This window comes from Crinia signifera, chromosome 1 (genome assembly GCF_055691185.1).
Source record: "Crinia signifera chromosome 1, ASM5569118v1, whole genome shotgun sequence".
NCBI lineage: Eukaryota > Metazoa > Chordata > Amphibia > Anura > Myobatrachidae > Crinia > Crinia signifera.
The window spans coordinates 418,468,783-418,494,494 of record NC_139217.1 but is presented as its reverse complement, the minus strand read 5'-3'; the positions used below and the strand labels follow the sequence as shown (position 1 = coordinate 418,494,494).

The window sequence follows — 25,712 nt, the reverse complement described above, 5'->3', positions numbered from 1 at the left end:
ATCGGACCAAATTAGCCGCAGTGTATGGGCACCTTAAGGGCACTGTTATACATAAGTCTCATTATGCTACACTAGTTAAAAAACAGATTTATGCTAGAGTATGTTACGTACAGTACGAGCAGGCCAGACTCGAGCACAGATTGGGTTAACAAAATGGCTACCGGGTTTCAGCCAGGGCTTCATGGGAGTCCACATTTATTGAGCTATTGATGGCATAAGTTACACTTGCGTAAGGGCACTGCCATACCTGCATCTCATTATGCTACAGTAGTTAAACACAGAATTTCACTACAGTATGAATAATATCCAGTACGAGCATGGGAGACTCAAGCACCAAGCAGGTTAACATGGGAGCCACATATATGGAGCGATCGACCGCATAGGTTAAACTGTTGTATGGGCACTGCTGTACCAGCATCTCATTACTCATGGGTCACTTACAGGAATAGGAAGTGAGATCAAAAATACGGGGAGAAAATGAGTGGGGGTCCCATGTAATTTAGGAACCAGCACCAGGCTCATGGAGTTGGCCCAGGTTCTAAAAATACTAGCAGAATGGTAATGCCACAGCCAGGGGACAAACTTGATGGGGTCCCATGGCCGCCGTGGACATCAGGGGACGAGGTAAGTATGAAAAAAGGGTGGGGATGGGTAAAAAAAACAAACCCCAAATATTCCCCCCCAAAAACACGGTTTTCGGGATATTTCGGTTTTCGGAATACATGGATAAGGTAGACCCAACCTGTACTATAAAATAAAAATAGGATATGAGAAATCACCCCAAAGTGCTACAATCTGTATAAAAGCATTTGTCCTTCGCTTTTCTATGACCCTGAGCTCATTTGTAACATATAATAACCTTATAATTTACAGAAATATGTACAATATTCTATCTATCTATCATCATTATGATCATCATCATCATCATCTAGCCTTTAAATCATCCCTATATACTGTAGACAGGCATAGAAAGCCTATAGTAGTGTAATTAAGAGCACATGTATTGTATGATATGGAAACCATACATTGTTATGAACCTTGTTAAGTTTTCAACTGTAAAAAAGAACATTTTGATGTGATGGTAAATTAGGTGAATTTATCATAATATTGCAGATTCAATTAATTACTCTAAGTTGTTTTTCCGAGTTGATAGAAAAGATACAGAATGCTAGAAATGTATGTTAAATAAGAAAACAAAGTCCGAAAAATATAAAATAATTTGTTGTTTATTGTCACATTTTTCTTTATAATACAATTCATTTTTCCCTGCAGCACCACGGTCTTCTCAATAGTAGAGCAAGCCCATTACTTTTATGTATTTTATAGTCATTATTCTTCTCTCTTAAAACATCCAGTTATTGTATGGCCCTTACAATAGCTATACCGCCATCCTTCTAAATAAGGTTCCATAGTGTGCTTAAATGTTTTCATATCTCAAAAGTCCATTACATAGTTATAACAAATAGCAAACAAAGTTGACTTTAATGGAACCTGGAATTCTTTTACATTTAATTTTAAAAGTCCCTATTCTTTATTGTTTCCTATTCTGTTTCTGTTTTTCATTCCACCATGTTTTTTGCTTATTTGTTGCAGCTCTCCATGTGTTTTATAATATGCCTTAGAAGATCTCATGAAAACATACATCAGAAGTGGAATATGTTCTTGTTGCAGTCAGAGCTCACCATTACTTTTGGCCCACATACGGCTATACTGTAATCCAGAAAGACAAAACAATCTGGTGGTTTACCCTAAAATGAAGCTTAACAAATAGGAATGTACAAGCTTCAATTATTAGCACCCCTTTACAGATCTAAATAATTATACAATGTATGTAGTAAAGATGTAAATTATTATACTAAGTATATATTAATTACTTTTTAAAGTGGAAAACAACCTTATGAGTTGTTGCAACTGAATTACTTTTAGTTGGCATATATGTAAACCCTTGTAAACGTATTTGCTTTTAGACAATCTCCTATTTGCTATAACGATCACTAATGAACCTTTTTCTTCTGAAATTAATTATTTTCTTACTTTTTACATGCATTTTTAGCTGCATTTAAAATATTTTTATAATTTAATTTAAACCTTCGGTACTTATGTAGTAACTGGGCTGCCGATTTTTTGATTGTATGCCTTAAGTTAAGGCATACAATCAGATGCGATGCGATGCGATATCGCATCGCATCGCATCCGATATCGCATCCGATATCGGATGCGATGACCCGATTTTTCCATAGGAATCAATGTTAAAATGATTCCTATGGAAAAATGGGTCCTTTTCATACCCCTACTATCCAAGTGGGCATGGAGTTGGATATAAACCTGTGGCGAGCGTAGCGAGCCACCGAGCCCGAAGCGTGGCGAGCGAAGCGAGCCCCGCGAGGGGACGGTATTCGTCCCCTCGCGGGGCTCGCTTCGCTCGCCACGCTTCGGGCTCGGTGGCTCGCTACGCTCGCCACAGGTTTATATCCAACTCCATGCCCACTTGGATAGTAGGGGTATGAAAAGGACCCATTTTTCCCATTGAATTCCATGTTAAAATGGACTCAGTCCATTTTAACATTGATTCCTATGGAAAAATCGGGTCATCGCATCGCATCGCATCGCATCGAATCGCATGGTCGCATGCGATGCGATGCGATCTCCCGATCCGACCCGATTTAGAAATCGGCAGCCCAGTTACTACATAAGTACCAAACCTTCAATACAAAACAACATTTTAATTGCACAAATCCATATTATATGCCTCTGGATATGTTTATATATTTTTGTACTTCCTGTAAAGCTAGCTTTTTAAATATAGAAATATATCATTTTTATTCTATCAATGTTATAGTCTACATGCTTACAGTATATCTGATATTTGTTAGTTGTGGTATGCATACAACTCGTAAACGTATTTTTTTCCATGTAAAGAATTTTTCAAATTCCTGATAAAAACTAGTTATATTTTGAAAAATAAAATTCTGAGTACTTAATAATGTCACAAGGGTCAGGATGTAATGCATTCATTCAGGAGTTATATTTTCTTATCATCATAATAATATAAAGTTTTGGGAAATTGAAAAATAAAATGTAGCTAAAAATGAGAAGGGTGAATTCAAAAATAAGAAAACATTACAACAAACATAAAATGATTTTGGGAAAAAATAAATATTTTGTCTTTTTATCCCTGCGCTGCATGCTCAACAAAATATAAATCTATTTTGACAATATTCTGACACATCATATTATTGGCATTTAGTAAGAGGAAGGATAATATCATAGCTATAATACACACAGTTATTTATTTCATACTATTTTTTTATTTATTTAAATAGGCATGTGCTCTTAGGTATGAGAAGAAATTAACCTTTTAAAACCAGGGAATATGTATTATATTATTGTATAGTTAATGAATAATCAAATCCAATTGCATTTTAACTTTCACCGTAAATATGAACAAAATATTAAATATATCTTTATAAAGACAATAATATTTAAAGACTAACATATAATAAATTTGTTATAATTTTTTTGTGTTTTGTTCTGTCCAGCAGTTCACATGGAATAACTGCCCTGAGAAGATGCTAAATACGTTCTACTAAACAAACCATTGCTGCTTAAATAACCGAGTAAAGCTTGTAAAATGTACCTGTAACTCAATGCTGCTTAGGCATCATTTAGCGCAATTAAATACAAAGTAGGGTTCATACATTAATTATGCAAACATTCATTAATGTTTCATACACAATAAAAATACAGTTTGAATGTTGACAATATTTTTTTTTTTGCTGTGCTTCATATATCTTCATTGAATTATTTTTTTTGTGTTTTTTTTTTTATAATCATAAAACAACCCATGTTTCAAAGCGAATAGATTCGAAATACTAATGCTTTATGTTAGTTGTAACATAATAGGACATAATATAAACCTGATGATCATTTTTTTTCCTGGTAGTGCAGTTAAACATATCAGTATAGTAATTATTTAAAAATGTGCTTTATATATATTTTTGGGAATATTCTTACATTCCACATTTAAATTTTAACAATTGTCAAGCTATGGCATGCCCCATTCGTTAAACTACATGTATACTACTTGGTATAATTTGTTATGGTATAATAATCATTCTGCTTTAGTTCAAAATGAACTAGAATTCCACCTAAAATATTTTTTGTTGTTGTACAGATGATTTATAAAAAAAAAGGTAATACAAAAAAATGAAGCGAATGACATGGATTTATGACAATAATTTTTACAGTAAGTAAAAAGGTTTATCACAGTTTTTATAGCTTGCATGAGTTCATTTGTAAAATAAATCTTTCACATGTTCTTAATGTTTTCTTTAATACTGTTTTGTATTCTTAGGTTGTTATAGTTCTATGCTTTATAACAGTAAACACCATATAGCTTATGCTTTTTGTCTGGGAAACCTACAAAACGTACAGCTGCCTCGTTGGGACTGCAACGTCTTCTTGGCTTTGAGATTGGGTAACGGACACTGCCATCAGCCAACCATCCTCCATCACAGCGATCGTAGCCAAGGAGCTTCCATGCTGCATACATCTGGCCTACTTTAGCAATTTGAGCACCATCATTAATACAGGCCTGCACAGCTTCATCGTAAGTCAGCTTTGTTGGGTGTATAAGGTAGTAGAAACGACCTATTGGAAATAAAAAAAAAGTCAAGAAAATTGTCCATTAAAAAACTAAATACCATGTTGATTTACAACACATAATCAACAAATAGAAAATACATAAAATACTTTAACAAGTCTATCAATCTTATTGTGGAATAACTGGGGTTGGTGGTATTCACTGTAATGAAGTCCCTCCCCCTCTTTTTTAAAATTGCATTAGCTGGTGCATTTGCAGTGAGGCTCCAATGGGCGGACTTTCAGTTTGTTGTATACCTAAAATTAGACATGAAGTTGAGAAAAATGATATACTGTAAGCTAAGTTGCTTTCATGATTCACCTGATAGGAACCTCTTACATTGTTTTTTATTCCATGTTTTGGAAACTTCAGATTTAGCTGTAAGATAACATTAAGCATTTGATATTTTTGATTACAATGCTCTGTTAAAGTCCACTATTTGTAATTTAGCATGTTTTAAGTTGAAGTAAAGAAAAATCCTGTAGAGGTGTAAAAAAGCATTGTGTAGGATCTATTGCTTAAAGATATTGTTATATAGAACATATATAAACTGTCCTTTATACAAATAAATTAAAATATTTACAGTACAGATAATTGTAATACCCAGGTACCGAGATGTGTAAATGGGGCTGATCCAGCAATTTACCGGGTAACACTGTAGGGGAAATGTGTCTTAAACCCAGGTCCGACCCGGTATTGATCTGGGTACAAATTACCGGGTCTGATCCAGGTTGCTAGTGGAAAAGGGGTATAAATCTCCAAGTCTCTGTCCCCAGCATCTCTAGCCATACATGTTGGGCCTATGCTCCTTGTCACAGGCTTGATCCGTGTTTCTTTGCTCTGTGTTTTTCCCATGTGCACTCTGCAACCCCCCTTCCCCAGCACCACCCTGCTGAACAAACTTTTACATTTTAGTATGGAGCAGTGACATACTTATAATGGGTGCAATGAGTCTCGGGGGGGGGGGGGGGGGGGGGACAGGCCACACACACTGCACCGACAGTTACTCCTCTGGATTCCCATGATGAAGGCAGCAGCTGCAGGAATCATAGAAAAAATGGCTGCTGCACCGGAGGTTTGCACATGCACAGTAGAGCCTGAGCACTTTAGTGCTCAGACTCCATTGCAGTGTGACTAGTAGAGAGGATGGTCTCGAGCAGAGGAGGCTGCACACATGCATCCTCCTCTCTTAAAGCACCCCTGGTATGAAGTTACAGTATATGGTCCATAGGGGTAGATGTATTAAGCTGTGATAAGAGAGAAGAGATTATAGGGCAGATTTATTAAGCTTGGTGAAAATGATAAAGTGACTAGTACTTTATCACCGGCCAATCAGCTCCTACCTGTTATTTTTCAAAACAAGCCTGTAACTACGCAGTTAATAGCTGATTGAAAAAGAGCTGATTGGCTGGTGATTCCTATGGAATGCCCTTCTACGCACAATAAGACTCTCCACTAGCCTCCAAACTTTCAAGCATTCCCTGAAAACTCACCTCTTCAGGCAAGCCTATCATATTTAAGTTCTACACGCATAACCCTCTGAGGCACTTATGTATTATATAGCTATTACTGGGGCCTGTCCTTGTGTTTCCCTCCTATATCCCTATAGATTGTAAGCTTGCAGCAGGGCTCTCCTACCTCCAAGTCTGTCTGTTGTTACCCAGTTAGTTTCATCACTGTCTACTATTGTAAAGCGCAACGGAATCTGCTGCGCTATATAAGAAATTGTAAATCAATAATAAATAAATAATAAAGTACCAGCAATATTATCACTTCACCAAGCTTAATAAATCTGCCCCAAAGTGTCTAGTACGTTACCACCGGCAAATCTGCTTCTAACTGTCCCTTTCTAAACCCAGCCTATAAGTTAACTATCAGGAGCTGATTGGCTGGTGATAAAGTACCAGGCACTTTGTCACTTCTCCTCCTTTATCACTGCTTCATACATCTACCAACATAGTTCCAGGTAAAAAAAACTCATGTATTTGGAAACAAATGTCCGCAATATGCTGTTTTATTTATTGTTATGCTTGTTATGCTTAAAATACTAAACAGTTTCCCAATGCTTCAACATTTCTACACAATTGTGAAAAAGGGCCCAATTAGTATTTAATGTCCATTGCAATCGAACAATCTATAGAATAAAGATAAGCAAATATAGGGTGTTGCAAACAAAGCATTATTTAATTAAAGAATGCAGTAAATATACAGTTAGGCTATAATATCATGTCATTGCATAATTGGTTTTGATTTAGCCAGAACACTGTTTAATGATAATAAAATTGAGTTTTTAATTAAACTATGCCTGGGTAAAATACACACAGTCAGTGCCATGAACAATGATATGACTCTGGTACAGAACCTCTTGGTTGGATTACAGTGCTAAAACATCTCCCACTGTCTTCTCACCACCATAATATAGTACAGTATGTTTTATCGGATGATGTCCCAGAGTGCCTGTAAGCCTTATGTAAAGTAAAGCACTGTACATATTATGAAAGTTAATAATGCGATTGCGATATATTTTCGTGCATATTATTTTTCAAACCTTGTCTTAATCTCAGTGAACATAAGCTCTTAAATAAAAGTCTGAAGAGGATTGGGAAGAAAATAGTCTCCATGGAAACTAACACTTAAATTCCCATTAGCATCTTCTGGTGCCAGAAAGCTGTGTTCTCAGTCAAATGCTCCAGAAATAGCAGCATCTTATCAATTAATTGCAGTATCACAACAGTACACTGATTAATTAATTTTATTCTATCAAATACTTTCATATAAAATCAAATTGTAAACTGATCATCACAGAACAGGGAATTACATTACATATATTAATTGTCAGTTTTGCTAGTATCCCCAAATGTAAGTAAAAAAAAAATATTTCTGTACAATAAATTTGCTTATTTAGAAGAATCAGATTAAAGATGCTCCAAAACCAAAAAGCACTGCATTTTATCTGATCAGATTGTTCCATGCATGGTGGAATAGAGGGCAAATATTGTGAAAAAAACAAAAAAACAATGGTATTGGAATCCTAGGGTTCTTATCCCAGGGTTGCCGACCCTCCCGGAATTTGCGGGAGTCTCCCGAAAATCGGGTCCTTCCTCCCGCCCCCCGGAAGGGTGGGCAACCCTCCCGGAATCAGGGGGACCCCCACTGAGCCCCCCGATCGCGGCATTTATATGCCGCAATCCGCGGGTCTCAGGGGAGGGGGTGGAGCTAAAACGGCACAATGGTGTCATTTTAGCCCCGCCCCCTCCATGGATATCACTTATTTCGGCTATTTGCTGTAATGGGGGCAGGGCTTAATGACGTCACAGTTAAGCCCCGCCCCCAAAACTCGTAATGCAAGATTCCTCTCCGGGCTTCTCCCGGAGAGGATTTGTTGAAAGTCGGCAACCCTGTCTTATCCCAAAAGTCAGAATGACGATATTGGCAGTGGCGTAACTAGATACATGTGGGCCCCATAGAAAAAGTTTGTAAGGGCCCCTATTCATCACCTAATTCTGAAAAATGTATATAGCACACAATACTTTGACATGCAAAGTGGGACCCTCTCAGCCTTGGGCCCCATTGCAGATGCACCCCCTGCACCTATGGTACCTTCCCCAGTTATGCCGGTACAGATTAATGGGACAAATGTTGACCAAGTCTCTAATTTTAAATTCTTAGGCACTTATATTTCTGAGGATTTAACATGGTCAACTAACATAAAATGCTTGGTAAAAAAGGCCCATCAACGCCTTTTTTTCCTCAGAATGCTGAAAAAACAGCAATTGTCACTGCAAATTTTGGTTAATTTCTATCGTTGTGCAGTGGAGAGCATTCTGACCAGTTGTATCTCCGTCTGGTATGGGAATTGTACTGTTGCAGAACGGAAGTCAATCCAGAGTGTAATTAAACTGGCCCAACGGATAATGGGAACTACTCTCCCCTCTGCTGATGACATTCAGCGGAAGCGGTGTCTGCGTAGGGCGCATAATATTTTAAAAGATGGTACCCACCCGGCTAATGGGTTGTTTGTATTACTGCCTTTGGGTAGACGTTTTAGCTGCCTAAGGAATAGGACCAGTAGGATGAAGAATAGTTTTTTTCCCAGGGCCATTTTAGAATTAAATGCTAGTTTGGGTCAGGGGGGGAGGGTAATTGGGATTTAATTTTTATGGTAAATTACCTGTGGATCATTTTGTATTTTATTATATGTATGTATTTGGATGGATGCTAAACTGAATTTTGTCACCCTAATTGGGGTGATGACAATAAAGACGTATCTAATCTAATCTAATCTAATCTATGGTAGTTACGCCTTTGGATATTGGCATACTGATGTTTAGAATTTCAGCGGATCCAGGTGAGTATTTTAACCCGCTCCTCCCGCTACCTAAACCACCCCTCCAGGATGCCTAAACTGAACTCTCCCCCCCAGTGCTTAACCGTTAACCTAATCCGAACCTCAGTACTTACATTTGGGATTTTGACCTCCTGGATCCTGACCATATACTGTAACAAACATCAACCAAATAAATCTGTGTATACTGTGAGTGCGTACACATATACCTCAACTAATAATGGTTTGTATTTAAATTTTTGCTGATTCCAAGGCAGTTGGCACACCAGCTGATTTCACATAGCAAGGATAAAGACAAGGTACTGTACTGTAATAGCATGGTTTCACATATCTAGATAGCCATACACGTTACATGCAGTTTTGTACATACTGTCAGAGGAGTCAGTTTGACACCATTGAGACACAACTTACAGTATTTCTTTTACTATAAAATAATGTAGTTGCAGGGAAGGAGGGGTGAGGGGGCTCTGAGAAGATTGCGGGAGACTTGCCCACAATCCTGGGGGGCCCGATATTTTGGAGCCTCCCAGCCATTCCTGGAGGGTATACAGGCATGACACATGACAGCACCTTCATCACCTACTACCTCTGTATTGATGGCAGCCTGGCATGGATTTGATAAAGCAGGCAGTGGAGGTAGGGGAGGACACAAACTAATCTACAATGATTCTGCTTAATCAGTGCTTGTACTTACCAGTTACCACTGGTAGTCATCTGCACCAGAACTGCACACAATGTGCACAACTCTTTATACTTAGCTGCAGCGGGTGGTGCGGTATCGGGGGGGAGCAGGGTGGCAACTTCAACCCCTGGGTGCTCAAACATTTTCTGTTGCGCACCATGCAGTTTGGTTGGGGTCCTCCCACCCTGCCCCAGCACAGTTTGTGCATGTAGTAATTAGAGATGAGCTGTTCGGATTCCACTGAATCTGAACCACTCCGAACATAGCCCTGCCCGAGTGCCCACGAGCCGCGTTTGCGAGTTTCCGGCTTTGTTCGGAAACCCGAGTGCGGCATTTCACAATCACGCTTCCTGCTGCTTTGGATTTTTGAGACCCAAGTGCATGATTTTGCATTTTTTGGCATTAACCCCTTGAGTGGTATGCCCGGAAATTTTCCAGGCTCAGCTGCGCTGCCGCAGCGGGCTGTCCCGGAAAATTTCCGGGCATACCAATAATATAGAATAGGTGTGCGCCAGTGGTGTCCGGGTGTGCACCACTGGCGCAGCACCTCTGGAGCAACCCCCCCCCCGATCCCCCCAGGCAATCGGTGCGCCAGAGCACCCCTGCCCTGACCGTCCGGCCAGCCAGCCCGTCACTCATTTTACAGTGATGTTGACGGCAGGCTCGGGTATGGTCAACGCGACTCGGGGGGACTCGGGAGCGCTCAGGCACCTGAGTCCTCCCAAGCCGCGAACATCCCCAGCCTGCCACCAACATCACTGCTGAATGTGACAGGCGGCATAGGCTGGGGTGAGAGCAGCAGCAGGGAAGCTCCGGCGTACTAACGCTGGAGCGGAGGCGAGGGAGGGGGGGGCGGCTTCCAGCTTTCTATGGTGGGTTTTGCTGGGGCAGGACAAACCTGCCCTGGTAGGTTTGTCCTGCCCCAGCAAAACCCACCACTCAAGGGGTTAAACTGTAGTTGCCATGCTCTTGACCATTCCTCTAATCTACCTAGATCATCAATCATTTGTTTTACCCCTCTTGGTGTGTCTACCCTGTTGCATACCTTTGTGTCATCTGCAAAAAGGCACATTTTACCCTCAATTCCATTTGCAGTATCTCCAATAAAGATATTAAAAAGCACTGGTCCAAGTACAAATCCCTGGGGTACTCCACTTGTAACCTTTCCCTCCTTTGACTGTACAGATGTAGCCGGGCTCATCTTTGCAGGGGATGGCGATTCTATCGCCATTGCCCGCCAGGGCTACCGCCAGGGGCGCGTGCGTATGAGATGCTCGCATGCCCCATGGCAACAGAGCTTGGCAGCGGTCCCCGCTGCCTCCCCTGCCATCGCCACCCCGACCCCCCTGAACTGGGCAGCTTCTCCCTGAAGCGGAGGCGGGCAGGGAGACGCTGCCCAGCCGCCGTGATACTGGGACGCACGTGAGATGCATGTGCGTCCCTGTCTCTATTGCCGACGCTCGCCAGTGAAAGGGACTGGCGAGCGCCGGCCAAGGATGAGCGGCGCTACATTTGTACTCTGTTTACTACAACTCTCTGTTTTCTGTCCTGCAACTAAGATCTTATCCATTCAACTATCTTAGAATCCAATCCCAAGCTTTCAAGTTTATTTAACAGTCTGCCATGTGGGACAGTGTCAAAAGCCCTACTACAGTCTAGATAAGCTACATCTACAACCCCACCTTGATCTATTACTTTAGTCACCCAAAAAAAGTCAATACGATTTGTTTGACATGATATTCCCCCAGTAAACCCATGCTGTTTTGTATCCTGTAAATTGCTGGTTTTGAGATATTCTACAACTCTTTGTTTTAAGAGTGTTTCCATCAGATTCCCTACTACTGATGTAAGGCTCACTGGTCGATAGTTGCTTACCTTGTCCTTTCTTCCAATTTTGTGCAGTGGAATTACATTAGCTGTTTTCCAGTCCTCTGGGATTACTCCAGTAGGTAGTGACTGGTTGAATAATTCTGTTAATGGTTTTACCAGCTCCCCTTTAAGCTCTTTTAGTATCCTTGGATGTATCCCGTCTGGCCCCATTGATGTATCCACTTTCAGTTTTGAGAGTTCTGTTAGGACTTTCTCCTCTGTAAGTGTACTTGTTTCTCCCTCAGTTTTCTGACTATACTTGCAACTTAACTGTGGCCTGTGTCCAAGCAGCGTTATACAAGCTGCGCATTAAAAACCAATTCAATTAAAAAAATTCTAATAAATTTTTCGCGTCTTTAATTATTCATTCTTTGTGTGTAGTGCACCCATAGTATATACTGTCAGAAGGTTTGGCAGTTCCTCTGGCTGAAATTACTGATTTTTCATGTGCAAAATGTCCTATTTACAACCTATGGGTGGGTGGCCATTCCAGGGACAATTCCATCTTACACCTCTTTTTTTTGCCATTATGTGCTTTTTGAGGCCTACTTTTTCAAACTGCCATCCTGTCTGCTGCGGCAGTGCCACTCCTAGATGAGTCACATGTTTGTGCCGTAGACTTGTGTTGATTAGCATAGTTATTCAGCTACCTTGGTGTAACCTTTTGCCCTAAAAACAATATTGTATAGTTTAGGTGTAAAGTGGTCAAAATTGTCTGGAGAGGGCTGTAAATTAATGTTATTGAGTTTAATATCACTCTAGGAACAAAAAAAATGCAAAAATTACGTGATTTGGGCGTTTTTTTGACCATTTTTTAAAAAAAGCCGAAGCCAAATCCAAAGCCTTTCGCCGCTGTTTGAGAAACCCAAATCCCGGCGACAAATCCAAATCTTCAGCCCCGGTGCTCATCTCTAGTAGTAATGTGCTGGTGACATTACACATGCAGGAGAAGGAGAGGCGGCAGCAAGCAGCTGGCTGCTGTAATGCTGAGAGACGGGGATGGGGAGGAGTGTAATTATGGAGAGGAGGAGATGGGCCACACTCAGGACTCTCTGTTCATACAGTGGGAGGAGGCATGTCCACATGGGCTCTGTCTATGCAGGAGGTGTGAGGAGGAGGGCCATACGGGGGGAGGCTTTTGTGAACATATGTACAAAGACTGCAGAATGCAGACTGCATAGAGAGGTCACAGAGACTCTCTATGCAGTCAGAGGAGGCAGGGCCGTCCAGGGACATGGGCTGCCTCCTGCTGCTAAGGCTTAGCTATACAATGTGTAATGAGGCTGAATTGTGTTGGGGGCACTGGCATGCCGCTCACTGTCGCCTCCTAGGAACATTTCCAGTGAATTTAAGGGACAAACTGCCCCTGCGTGCGATCTGCCCAGCTGCAAAAGCAATACAAGAGATTGATTCTGCAGCCAGTGCAGCTTGCAGAATCCAGTACAATGCACATGAGACCGTGCATTACATTGAATCAAAAGCAAAATGCAACAGGTGTTGGGAAGGTTAAAAAAGAATGAGTCAAAAAGTATAATCCTTTATTTAAAGTAGTTACAGTATATTTTTTTTATTGAACTTATGGTGTGTACGGGATGCGGTCATTTGGTCTACTGCATTATGGTCGACAGTCATTAGGTCGAATCCATTAGGTCGACATGCTAAAAGGTCGACATGACTCTAGGTCGACATGGGAAAAGGTCGACATGATTCTAGTTCGAAAGGTCATTAGTTCGACAGGTCATTAGTTCGACAAGGTCATTAGTTCGACATTGTCTATGTCGACATTCACAAGGTCGACATGGAGTTTTTCACTGTTTTTTGAGCCAACATGTGCCGACAGGCGGTATTTCATGCCCTACCATCCACTAGGGCGTGGTGGGAGAATAAAATAGTGTGCCGAGCGTAGCGAGGCACCGTGCCCACCGCATAGCGAGCGCAGCGAGCGATGCGAGGGGATGCAGTGCACTTTAAACTGTGTCCATGTCGACTGTGTTGACATTCAGGTAAAAAAACAGTGAAAAACCCCATGTCGACCTTGTGAATGTCGACATAGACAATGTCGAACTAATGACCTTGTCGAACTAATGACCTGTCGAACTAATGACCTTTCGACCTAGAATCATGTCGACCTTTTCCCATGTCGACCTAGAATCATGTCGACCTTTTAGCATGTCGACCTAATGGATTCGACCTAATGACTTTCGACCATAATGCAATAGACCAAATGATCCCAACCCGGTGTGTACACACGGGGCGATATGATTGCTGGCGATATATTGCTAGCAATATATTGCCAACAATCATATTGCTCAGTGTCTCCTTTTCATCAGCGACGAAAAGGAGACACTGCTACAGTCACGGGGCGGGGGGGGGGGAGACCCATAGGCAGGAGGGAGGGAGCAGCAGCAGACACCGCTGCTGCCACTTTGAAGGCAGGAGGGGGGAGCAGTGGCACGGGGTGGGAGGGAGCAGCAGCTGCTGTCACTTGGAAGAGAGGAGGGAGGGAGCAGCGCCATGGGGCGGGGCGGGGGGGAGCATCACTAGGGAGTTCACACGTGAGCACGCAGCTGGCGATTTATCACCAGCAGCACTCCCAATCACTGCCAATATGGTCGCTCAGCGACCCTATTCCCAGCGATTTCAGCCAATATCGCCCCCGTGTGTACACACCTTTACATTATACAGTACTTCCTTACTCTACTGAAAGTTGCTGGGATTTTTCAGGCAGTACCCCACACCCCTGGAATAGTATGCAGATCACCACACCTCAGAAATGAGGGTGATATGACCACATTTTCCCGAACAATTATAGTATGTGGATGAAGCGGTTGGAAATGATGTGAGTAAGAGATGTTCAAATTCAATCAATGGGAATTAAAAAAAATATATGATTCAATATGAATATTGTGTATGCTGTGAAACCAATCTTAAAATATTGACCTATTACTAGTTTAGGATAAATATAAAGGTAAAATGAATATTTATAAAAGGGGATATATTAAATTAAAATGCCCTTGTTAATGTTTATAGCTCCTTTGCGGAGCACATTTAGGAATTGAGGACTTTGTTTGTGGAGCCAGCGGCAGTGTTAGTGGTGCCGGGCGGTTGCCTTGATGGTAATGTCTGCGCTCGCCACACTTTCTATTCTCAACTCCACGCCGACGTGGATAGTGGGGGTATGAAAAGGTCGTAGGACGCTTACCACCACCCCTCATGGGCTCGCTACGCTCGCCACGCTTCGGGTTGGCGTTGATAGTGGGGGTGGTACAGTGTGAAAAATGACATTTGGGGTGCATTTTACATGATGTCAACTCATGTCCATAATTTCTGTGAAAAATGACATCACATCGCATCAGATCTCATGCGAACGCATGCGATGCGATTTTTCTCTGTACGATGCACATCGTGAGAGCCGTGAAAGTACACAAGTACCTTCTTGAGAAAGAGGCCCATCGCCTTGAAATCCACACTGGAAGAACGGTAAGCATAGGTACAGCTGCGGGGGCGATTTTTTGAGGGATTTTGTGTCTTCGTTGCTGAAATGCTGTCTGGGACTCGGGGGGGGGGGGTGTAAGTATATTATCTCTCTCGAAGGTTATATACATCTACCCCTTAGTGCTTGTGAACTGTGGTCTGCTAAAAAAAATGACTTTTAGGTTAGAACTCTGTTAGACATAAATTACCTTTGAAGTTTGAAGTGAAGCAGAAGACATCATATCTGCTTTTGTCTTTGTCTCTATAGCCGTAGTTCCGAACTCCAGGAACAGTGTTTTTGCCCCCACAGGGTTCTCTAGGATTTGTGATAGGATATTGTACTGATCCATCACTTAGCCATCCTGCATTGCACCAATCGAATCCTGCCCTCCATGCATCATACAGCTGGTCAAAGGAGGCTATTATAGAATCCTGGTCATGACAAGCTTGTTGGGCCTCATGAAAATTAAAATTGTAGCGGCCGAAGCGTGGATAAAATGGAAAAACTACACCTGAAATACAAAAAAAGTGGATTAAAAGATTAATTTAGGTGCAAGAAACAATTAAGATACGATGGGGCAGATGTATTAAGCCTTAACAAGAGATAAATGCAAGGGTGTTAAAGAGAGATAAACGCCCAGCCAATCACCTGCTAACTGCCATGTTACAGCCTGTGTTTGAAAAAAGTCAGTAAGGAGCTGATAGGCTGGACGTTTATCTCTCTTTAACACCCTTGCATTTATCTCTTGTTAAGGCTTAATACATCTGCCCCACTATTTGAAAAAGTGAATTTAGCCTGTGCAGTTTAGAAATATGTACTTAAAAGATTTAATGTTGAAAAAAAGAAATACGTACTTAAACAAACCCAATGGATTCATTTGGTGTACTATAGGAGTTCCATTAGCTAGTTCACTGTATATATCTGCCAAAACTTTAATATTACCATTAGTCCAAAAATGTCAACTTATCAGCTCTCAGTGACTTATAACTTGGATTTAAACGTAATGTATGTAACCTTCCCTGAATAAGTATAATTATGAATATTTAAGGGGACAGTACAAAAGTTTGCAACTTAAACATAAGGAATTTATGATGTGTCCAATATAGGTATCAATATTGTAACTATCGCTTACTCTTCATTTAAGGGACTCTCATTGCATCCAGCCTATAAGCGGTCCCTTGCATTGGGTAACCATAAGGGGCGTGAACAGATCCTGGTATGCAACAACAGATCCCTATATTCTGTCTTCACTCACCATATTGTGATCCCTATGATTGCTGTGCCCATACCCAAGTCCGTTCACTGTCCTAGAGACACACGGCGGGGAGTAAGGGACAACAGGGGAAATCAATAGGTGAGCTTTTTTTCTTATTCACTTTAGCCAATCGGCCTAAATTGTGAGGTGAAGAATCAGAATCTATGATAAATACATGATCCCACCAATAATTATCGTGGTATCCCAACAGTGATCACCATATATACAAAAAATCTTTGACAAATAATTTTAAAATGTATATATTACTAAATTGTTGTTTATGTCGTTGTCTTCATGTAATTAAGTTATTGTATGTATCACTTGCACATGAACTCATCTGGGAGTAACAAATGTGTCATAGGGTTTAATAAAATCCCAAACTCTGCGAACATTGATCATCCCAGTTGATACACTTATTTATATGTAAATTATATATAATTTATGTATATCATATATGATTACATAAGTACATAATTTATACACAAAAAAAGTTGTTTCACATAATAGTGGTCAGGGGTCTTGATAAGTATTCCCTGTAATTTTACCCCCAATTAAATATAGTGGTATGGTCTAGGATTTTAATATATACCTAATAAAAATGTTAAAGAATTTTTTAACAAATCATTACACATAACAAGTGCCCCAACAAAAAAGAGCTATCTTTTCTCTACCTTATTCTTATTTTAAAAGATGATAAGAATCCAGAAGGATCAGGATTCCAAAATGTGGCATTTCCACAGTTAAATGCTGGTAATTGGTAAAAATAAATCTAATTACATTTTCAACAGAACCAATGTACTACAAACTTAAAAATTTACTTGGGTATGAAAATCAGTGTGGGAGCCAATATATTATGACACTTTTAACAAATTTTATTTTAAGGCGTCAAAACTTTAAAGGAGTTTAAAGTATATGTATGAGCCAATAAAATCATCTGAATGTGGACAATTATTTAATATATTTGTATAACATAATTTTCATAAAAGTCAATCATAAATTATGCAAAAACATCTAATCAAACAAGGCCCTGCTCTACAATTAGAATGTGTCTGGTTTGAAGGGCAAATGATTGTATTGCATTGACGGAAAAATAATTGGTATTCATACAATTGTTTGATAATCTTTAAATAAGGAAATAAATAAAATGAGCAAGATACACTTACAAATCGTAGACAATCAGATGCGAAGAATAACAATTTAATTATAAAATGTGAAGCAGCTAAATTACATTGTTTTTAATCAGATTAGGCATTATATTCCCATTTATTCAGTAATTTACCAACTAGCTTCAGTATCATGGGAATGCTGCATTTAAAAGACAATTAACAGTGGATTAAATAAACACTTTATCAACATGACAATGGAAACATGAGCATCATTCCCATCATGACCTATTGCTACTGTGAGATAATGATCTGCTCCTGTCACTTATTTCCCAGTGAACTGATCTTAAAGGGACAGATTTTAAAACAATTATTTGTTCCATTAACTCTCCCTGTAATGGCCATTTTGCCCTGTAGAAGGCCAGTGAGTCATGTAAGAGACGATATAGTCTCTTACATTTCACATAGTAAATTATAGGTTCCATGTTACAAAACAAATAATTGTCCCTACATGGCCCCATAGCAAATGTAAGAATGGATCCATCACTTTGTAGTGTTGCAGTAGTTTTCAGGGTTTGCATGCATGGCCTGTTACTGTTCTTATTAGCAGGACACAAGGTGGTACTGTAGGTTCCTGATACAGGTTAAGTATCCTTTATCCAGGTAACTGGCACTACTGAAGACATGATATGTAACTGGCACTACTGAAGACATGATATGTAACTGGCACGACTGGGGACATGATATGACACTGGCACTACTAATGACATGCTATTTAACTGGCTCTACTGGGGACATGATATGAAACTGGCACTACTGTGGACATCTGTAACTGATACTACTGGGGATATGGTATGTAGCTGGCACTACTGGTGACATGGTATATAACTGGTACTACTAGGGACATCTGTAACTGGTACTACTGGGGACATGATATGTAACTGGCACTACTGTGGACATTATATGTAACTGTCACTACTGGGCACATGATATGAAACTGGCTCTACTTGGGACTTGATAGGAAACTGGCACTACTGAGGACATCTGTAACTGGCACTACTGGGGACATGGTATGTTAACTGGCACTAAATATGTGCTAGAAAAAGATTGCTTAGCATTCAAAGCCAGTGCCTGAGAGTACACCAACTTTGTTTCATGTATTGAAACCTTTTTTCATTCACAAATAAAATATATTTGTGTGTATTTTGTGTGCTTGATGTGTTTATACAACATAAGTGCATTTTGTGTGCACACATGGGTCCTGTCCTCAAGATACCTCATTGAAATATAAAAAGTGACCTTAAAGTAATCATTGAGATTACTAATTAGTAGATAGCCGACTGTGGAAAATATATCCATCTCTCTCAACTTTATCCTAAATAAATTCTGTTCTGAGCAGCTCCTGACATTTTTAAGCGTCTGGGTACTAAGCTTTGGAGAGAGATAAAGTACTTAATTAGCCCCTGACTGCCATTTTACAGGCTGTGCTTGAAAAAATATTTTTGGTACTTCATCTCCATCCACTTTATCTCTCTCCAAATCTTAGTACATAGACCTCTTAGGACTATGTGTACCCAACAAGAAATGGGATCCTGCATCAAGCAACCTGTAGGAGTGCGCAATCGTTCATACACACTTGCAGGGTATTTAATCCCAAGCCCATATTTCAGAAGGGAGAAATAGTCTCTTTCTGACAGCATTGAAGAAGCATCTCGGCAGAACGGCCCCGACTTTAAAAGCTGTCTGGTCCATTTTGCCAAGAACGGCCATAGATTGTCGAGATCACGGCCGTATCTCAAAAATCCATGGCCGTTTAGGCGGCCACGCCCCCTTTTTGCAGATCGGCAGGCGGAACATTGAATCCTGACTGTCGATACAAAGGGTGAGTGGGCAGAGAATGGGCCCAGGATTGAATACCCCGCTTAGTTATATGCCCAATATCACATTTCGATTTGCCTGGAAATGAGAAACTGTTCCAATATTGTATAAGTTTGTTCCCATGGTTAGGACTGTACAAGTGTACATGTTAGTGAAACCCATTAGTATCTGCTTAATATATGGAAATAGACTTGTATAATAGGTTTAGTGAGTCCTTCAATGCACTTTTAAATATGAAGGAGTTTACAAACAAATATACCTTGTAAATCCAGTGACACAACAGCAGTATCATCTTCCAGTCCTTCAATGACTTCACATTTGTATCTGCCATAGTCTTCCAGTGTTATGTCGGTGATTATTAGCGAAGCATCATTTTCACTTGCTTGTTGTAAGTAAACTCTACCCTGATAGTGGCCGTAACTCCTCTTGTGGTGTCCCATCGAAACGAAGACATCCACCTCCTTGAGGTAATCTGTAGTCAGCTTGGTCCACTTGATGCGGATTTTGTGAGAGGGTGGTTCAGCAGTCACAGAGTCATGTAAAAATTTGCATGGCAGTGTAGCATTGCCCCCCCGATGGGAGATTACTTTAGTTTGATCTACCTCCACAAAGAGACTAGGACTATTCTCTGGAAGAAAGGAAAAGAATGGCAGTCAATAAAGTGATCAAGCACAGTGATGACTATATAAAGACTATGCATCAATTTCATACTTGAAATGTTCCTCGAAATGGGGGTTTACTCACTGGTAACATAAGGTTACTTGCTGGGGGCAACACTGCAGACCTACTTGTAGCAGAGTCCTACTGGCTAGCTGGGACAATCAACAAGGAAAGCTCAACAGATAACATATTCCTGCTGACATTTATAACATGCGATGGGTGAGCCAGTGAGTCCTATCTACTGCAGAAGAGGGGTAAGAGCAGTAGAGAGGTTAAGGCAGGGGAAGGATGTTCCTCTCATGCTCTTACCTGACCCAACAATTGGTCTGCCACTAATGCATTAAGTAGCTATCAAAGCACAGCCTGTAAGGCCATCAATGTAGTATTTAAGACAGCATTAGTTTGGTCCTTCAGCTACTGCAATCGCTGTGGATGTACAGATGGAGCCGGGCTCATCCTTGGCCGGCGCTCGCCAGATCCCTTTCACTGGCAAGCGCCGGCGCTAGAGACTGGTACGCGCGTACGTCTCACGCGCACGCACGTACCAGTATCGCGGCGGATGGTCAGCATCTCCCTGCCTCTTTCCGCTTCAGGGGAGGGGGGGTGTTGGCGAGGGGGACCATTGGTGATGGCGGGGGAAGCAGCAGGGACCCCCGCCAAGCTCCGTTGCCACGAGGCATGCAAGCTTCTCGTGCGCGCACGCCTTTGGCGGTAGCCAGCCTGCAAGGATGAGCACGGCTACATCTGTAGGTAGTGGTGGCTCCAGAGGCGGAGCTGCAGTGCATTACAAAATTAAAATAGGGCACTGCCACAAACTGCCACTCCAAATACTGCCAGACATCAAAGGCCAGGAATCACTCAAAGTTGGTGTGGATCCCCTATTACAATTTTGGTCTGCACTGTAGCCCTACCCCTGGAGAATCCAATGGATGTAGTGAATGGTCTGTGGCTCATTCTCCTGCGTATGGGTGCTTTTTCATGAATCAGGATAGGTGCTATAGCCTAATAATACAAATAATAAAAATGGGACAGGAATAATGTTGAGCCTATGGTGGTCTCTTAAATCTGCCTCTGGTTCTACTCATGAATAATATTGTAAATAAATACAATTGTGAGGAAATTGTTCTTTTTTTCCACTATGCAGTAAAAATAGCTTACTGAAGATTTGAGTAGAATTAAAACAAAAGATTTGGGGTGACATTCTATGGGATGAGATAAATGCGCATTTTTTTATCTAGCACCACATCGCCGCTATTCGCACTTTTTTAATTCAAATTTTTTGGTAATAATTCGCATATTTAATGGGATGCGATTTGGCGGCTGAAAAGTGCGATGTAGTGTGATTTGCGGCGAAGTGGTGCGAATTTATGACACAAAAAAGTGCGATTTCTTCCGCCGGTCATGTGCGAGTTTTGGACCAACCGGAGTGCGATTTACAAAACTGTCTCCACATGACTAAGAACCCCCTAACCTATTGGCCCACCTCTGTCCCCTCCATTATGCATCACACCCCCTATAAAAAGGGGCACTGGCGCCATTTCACTCTTTGATGTGAAAATGTCGCCATTTTTTTTACTAATATTCGCCAAAAAACACAAATCTCGCTCCATAGAATGTCACCCTTGATTTGGGGATAATTTTTCAGCATTTCCAGCTATACAGCGCAAAACTCAAATAAAAAGAAATATGTGAGCGTTCTACAACTCCTTTTCAAATAAAAACCCTTCAATGAAAGCTTTAATCAAGATAAGATTTTTTTTTCAATATGAGTGATTGAATTCTAGAATGAGTAGAAAAAAATGCAGAAATGTTCTGTACTATATAATTTATATTAGAATTTTTATTTTAGAATAATTATGTTAACATACAGTAATACATAGTCACTTTTACTATGGATGCCCTTGTAATTAAAATAAAACTCTATAAGGCAGATATGTATTTCTAAGAAGGAGCCTAAGGCAAAAAAAAAGAATGTTTAAGAATGTTTTATGCACAGTTTATGAAATAATAAAAAATAAAATGCAGAGTTTAAGGCAGTGAGGTAGCGTGGCGGCAGTGTACCCTGCGCCCCCTCCTGTCCACCTGAGCGTTTTGCCATTTTACAGTTAACCTTTTGCAGTCCAAATAATTTTTTTGCAATTCAAACAGTCTGGTTTAAATGTTTAAATTAATTGTAATTATTTTTTTTAATTAAAAAATGATCTACATTGAATGCTGAACGATGTTAATGTTCTTTTTTTAAAGTGGATCACCATTGGATCTGCTAATAGCGCTAGGGCTGTTGAGTATGATTAGAGCAGAAATATATATTCACATTTAAACATTTATGTCCATCCTATTCTGAGCGAAATGCACCAAGTATTGTATTTTGCATGCGATACATCACGCCACTCAACGCATGCATTGGAATTTAGTGACATGCATGAAGAAAATCACAAAGGACAACTCTTGCGGTAAGAGCTGTTCTTTGTGATGATAGAATTTACAATTTTGTGATCGGGCGTCCTATCTGTGCATGTGTCGAGTGATGCACACCCTGCAGGGGGTCCTGGGAGGGATCCAGTTGGATCCATTTTAGTGGGGAGATTCGAAAGAAGTCCAAAGGCTTCTACAGAACAATGGCCATCTAAAGTTCCAAGCCTTGGAATTTATCACATTCCAGGGCTTGGTGCATTTGTGTTACTGGCCAAACCGCTGAATACTGCATTTTCAGAGGTTTGGCTGCATTTCTCAGCTTACTGCATCCTGCCCTCTGAATAGCAAAAGAAACGCCATTGGGCAGAGCATGACACTTCCCTTCAACGGTGCAATCTTCATGAAAATACTTTTCAAAAGTTGGCAAGTATGTGTTAAATGTACCTGTTTGGTTATATGTATTCATACTGTAAATGCAACAGAACTGAGCCTGCCTCAGTATGAGCAATATACAGCATATAACACACACTGTGCCAACAAACACATGCACTATGCCCCAATACAAACTGTGACCTCATTGTGTTCACACACACACACACACACACACATACTGTACACACACACACTGTGTCCCAATACTTATACTATAAACATACATTGTGTTCATAAGCTGGACTCACCCTCAGCACCAGTCAGAAGGCCTGGCGCTTCCCAACCGCTGCTCTGCCTTTACCCTCTCTCCCCTTCTGCTGCTGCTCAGCCCTGGAGGCTAAACTCCCCTGCGGCTGCTGTCAGGTGGGAGCTCATTGTCTTTTGTTCACCTTTAGCGCTGAGGAGCCGCCAGGGCACTCTCAGTGCTGAAGGGGAACAGCAGGCAATGAACAGCCGCGGGCACATAGAAGCAGCAGCAACTAGACTTCAGTTGCCCACTAAAATAAATACTTGGGCTGTTCGAGAAACCACCCCTGCTTGCGCCAATGATTTACATGGTCGGAAGAAGCCTGTACAAAGGCTCCTATGCGCCTGCCTGCACATACACTATGGGGCCATATTTGCGGTGTCCTACTACAGTATACTACGGTCGGACAGAACTGTGGGTCTACCGGATTTGAGGGTGAACACATACATTTAAATGTATGTGTTCAAACAGTCCCCTTGAAATCCGGTCAGCATGATCCGGCCACAACGCTGTGTGTGACCCCATACAGCCTCCTTCCGGGAAAGCTGGTCCCGCTGAACGGGACCCACTTGGCCGCTATGTGTGGCCCGAGCCCAAGTTCCTATTGCAGAAAGAATCAGGAACAGGTGAGGCTTCTTTGCAGGTGCTTGAAAGAATGAATAGGAGTCCTTGAGCAAGGTTATGTTGAACAAATGCAGCCCTTGCATTGTAATCTTTTGCTGGGGACATTGAGGACAATTGTGAAGAAAACAGAGACAGAGATAAGAATACGAGACAGCCCATAAAACAGCCAAGGAGTAAAAAGGAAATTTGTAAGCCAACGGCAAAGCAAAATCAATGCGCAGTTGTAGTCTAATGTTATTATAGCACCGCGTACTCTGCTATAATCATAAAGCTTTTTTTCCAGTTGTATTACGTCTATTTATTTTAGGATACAAGAATAGTAACTAGCATTCATTGGCATTGGCATTATAAAAGAATCTTGTCTTTTTCCACATGCTAACAAGCAATTCTCTCCTTAGGAAAAGCAGACTAACTTCCATCTATATTCACAGCTTATTCATTGCATATGAATCAATTGGAATATTGTTTTCCATCGAAACTATTTGTTCAGAAAGTATCAGGCAGACATAGTGGCTCATTAGAGTGTTTCAATGACCTTTCAGAGGCCTTGCAAAATGGATTAATAGACAGCCATAACTTGCTTTATTGCCGCTATATTAACTGAATGTGGTAACACTGTGTTCCAACATGTGTACTGCATTTTAATCTCATTTTCCCCAAGTTAGTGTGTGATCCTCATTTGTTAAATGCTTCGCGTGTCGCCTAAAGAGTACAGAACATATAGATAGCTATTTATTGTAGATAAGTCTGTAAATGCCGTGTCTTATTTCATAGACAATGATTCATAACTACCACTAAAACAAAGGAAATCTGGATACATACTGTGCAGTGTCATCTAGAGAAATAGACTCTGACCAATGAAAACAAAGCAAAAAAATCCCAGCTAAGTAGAATGTGTTTAAATGGCAAATGAAGGGCAATTATAACACCAGGGATACTATTTCAATTATTTTCAATGTAGGCTTTAACAAATTACACTGGTAATTGTTTTAGATACAATTATCGTGGATTGGAAGACCTGAGAAATGCCTGTACTTTGTGACGGATATGCATTTTTCATTTAACACAGTTGTTATTGGCAAAAGATCTACAGTATATCAGCAATGGGCAGCAGGCAGCTCTAAAGCCGGGCACACACTAGGAGATATACAGATAGAGCCATCCTCATCTAGCCCTTTATTAGGATGAAGTGAGCCAGAGCTGTCAGACTTATGAGGGTATTCTGGTTGAATTGCAAGGCTGCGAACTAGCAGCCTTGCGAATCCACCACACCCCACCCCCCTTTGAAGCGTGTGTCCCAAGCACTGGCTGTGAAAGGATGATGATTAACATAAACATCCATTCGCATGCTGCAGGGAAAATCCACATCTTTCAATGGTCGCCGACCATCGGAAGATGTGGAAGGTGCACGTATATAAAAGTGACTTTCAAGTCACTTAAATATGCATGCACGCTGGGACGGAAATGGACGGGCAGCTGACATCCAGCGATGTCAACTGCTCACCCCCCCCCCCCCCCCCCGCACCCAAGTCATGGCCTCGTTAGCATGAGAACTCCCAGCGAACTGAGGAAGCTAACTGCGAAGTGGCCATATGGAGCAGGGGACCCGTGATGCACGATGGTGAACCCCCTGGTGGAAATCAGACCCCTGAGACAACAGCAAGAATACCACTGTGTTCCTGCGCTCAATGGGTAGGCAGGCAACCTGTATTTTGGAGGGGATAGCGATCCCTATTTTTTCACTTGAAATAAAAGTTACGTTTTAATTAAGAGTGCTCCCCAAAAAAGAGAGTACTTTTTCTATGGTTATAACTCTTACCCTTACTCTCTGGGCCACACCTCCACATTTGGGATATAAAGGATTGGGTACTTGTTTCCTAGCACGGCGCCACCGATTTTAATTGTATGCAATCGGGTTGCAAAAATCGGGTCAAATTGGAACCAATGTTAAATGGTCCCTGAGACCAGATTTTACATTGGCACCAATGTTAAATGCCCCCCAGACCCCATTTTTCATTGTATGCCCCCCATTGTTAACGCCACGATCAACGGTATGCATTCTCCAACATTTTCATACCCCCACTA

At 41.1% G+C, this 25,712-nt stretch overlaps 1 protein-coding gene across 2 annotated transcripts in view; it reads right to left on the bottom strand.

The window, feature by feature from the left end:
* Positions 1–1,210: 1,210 nt before the first annotated feature.
* The window catches only part of HAPLN1 (hyaluronan and proteoglycan link protein 1), a 109,036-nt gene continuing 84,534 nt past the window's right edge, over positions 1,211–25,712 (bottom strand). For both annotated transcript variants that reach the window (XM_083151838.1, XM_083151837.1), the window contains 4 exons: positions 19,509–19,877; positions 15,222–15,524; positions 2,703–4,650; positions 1,211–2,088 (listed from right to left, as the gene is read on the bottom strand). In XM_083151838.1, coding sequence (XP_083007964.1) covers positions 4,367–4,650; positions 15,222–15,524; positions 19,509–19,877 — 956 coding nt within the window. In that variant the 3' untranslated portion in view covers positions 1,211–2,088; positions 2,703–4,366. The remainder of the gene's footprint in view (positions 2,089–2,702; positions 4,651–15,221; positions 15,525–19,508; positions 19,878–25,712) is intronic.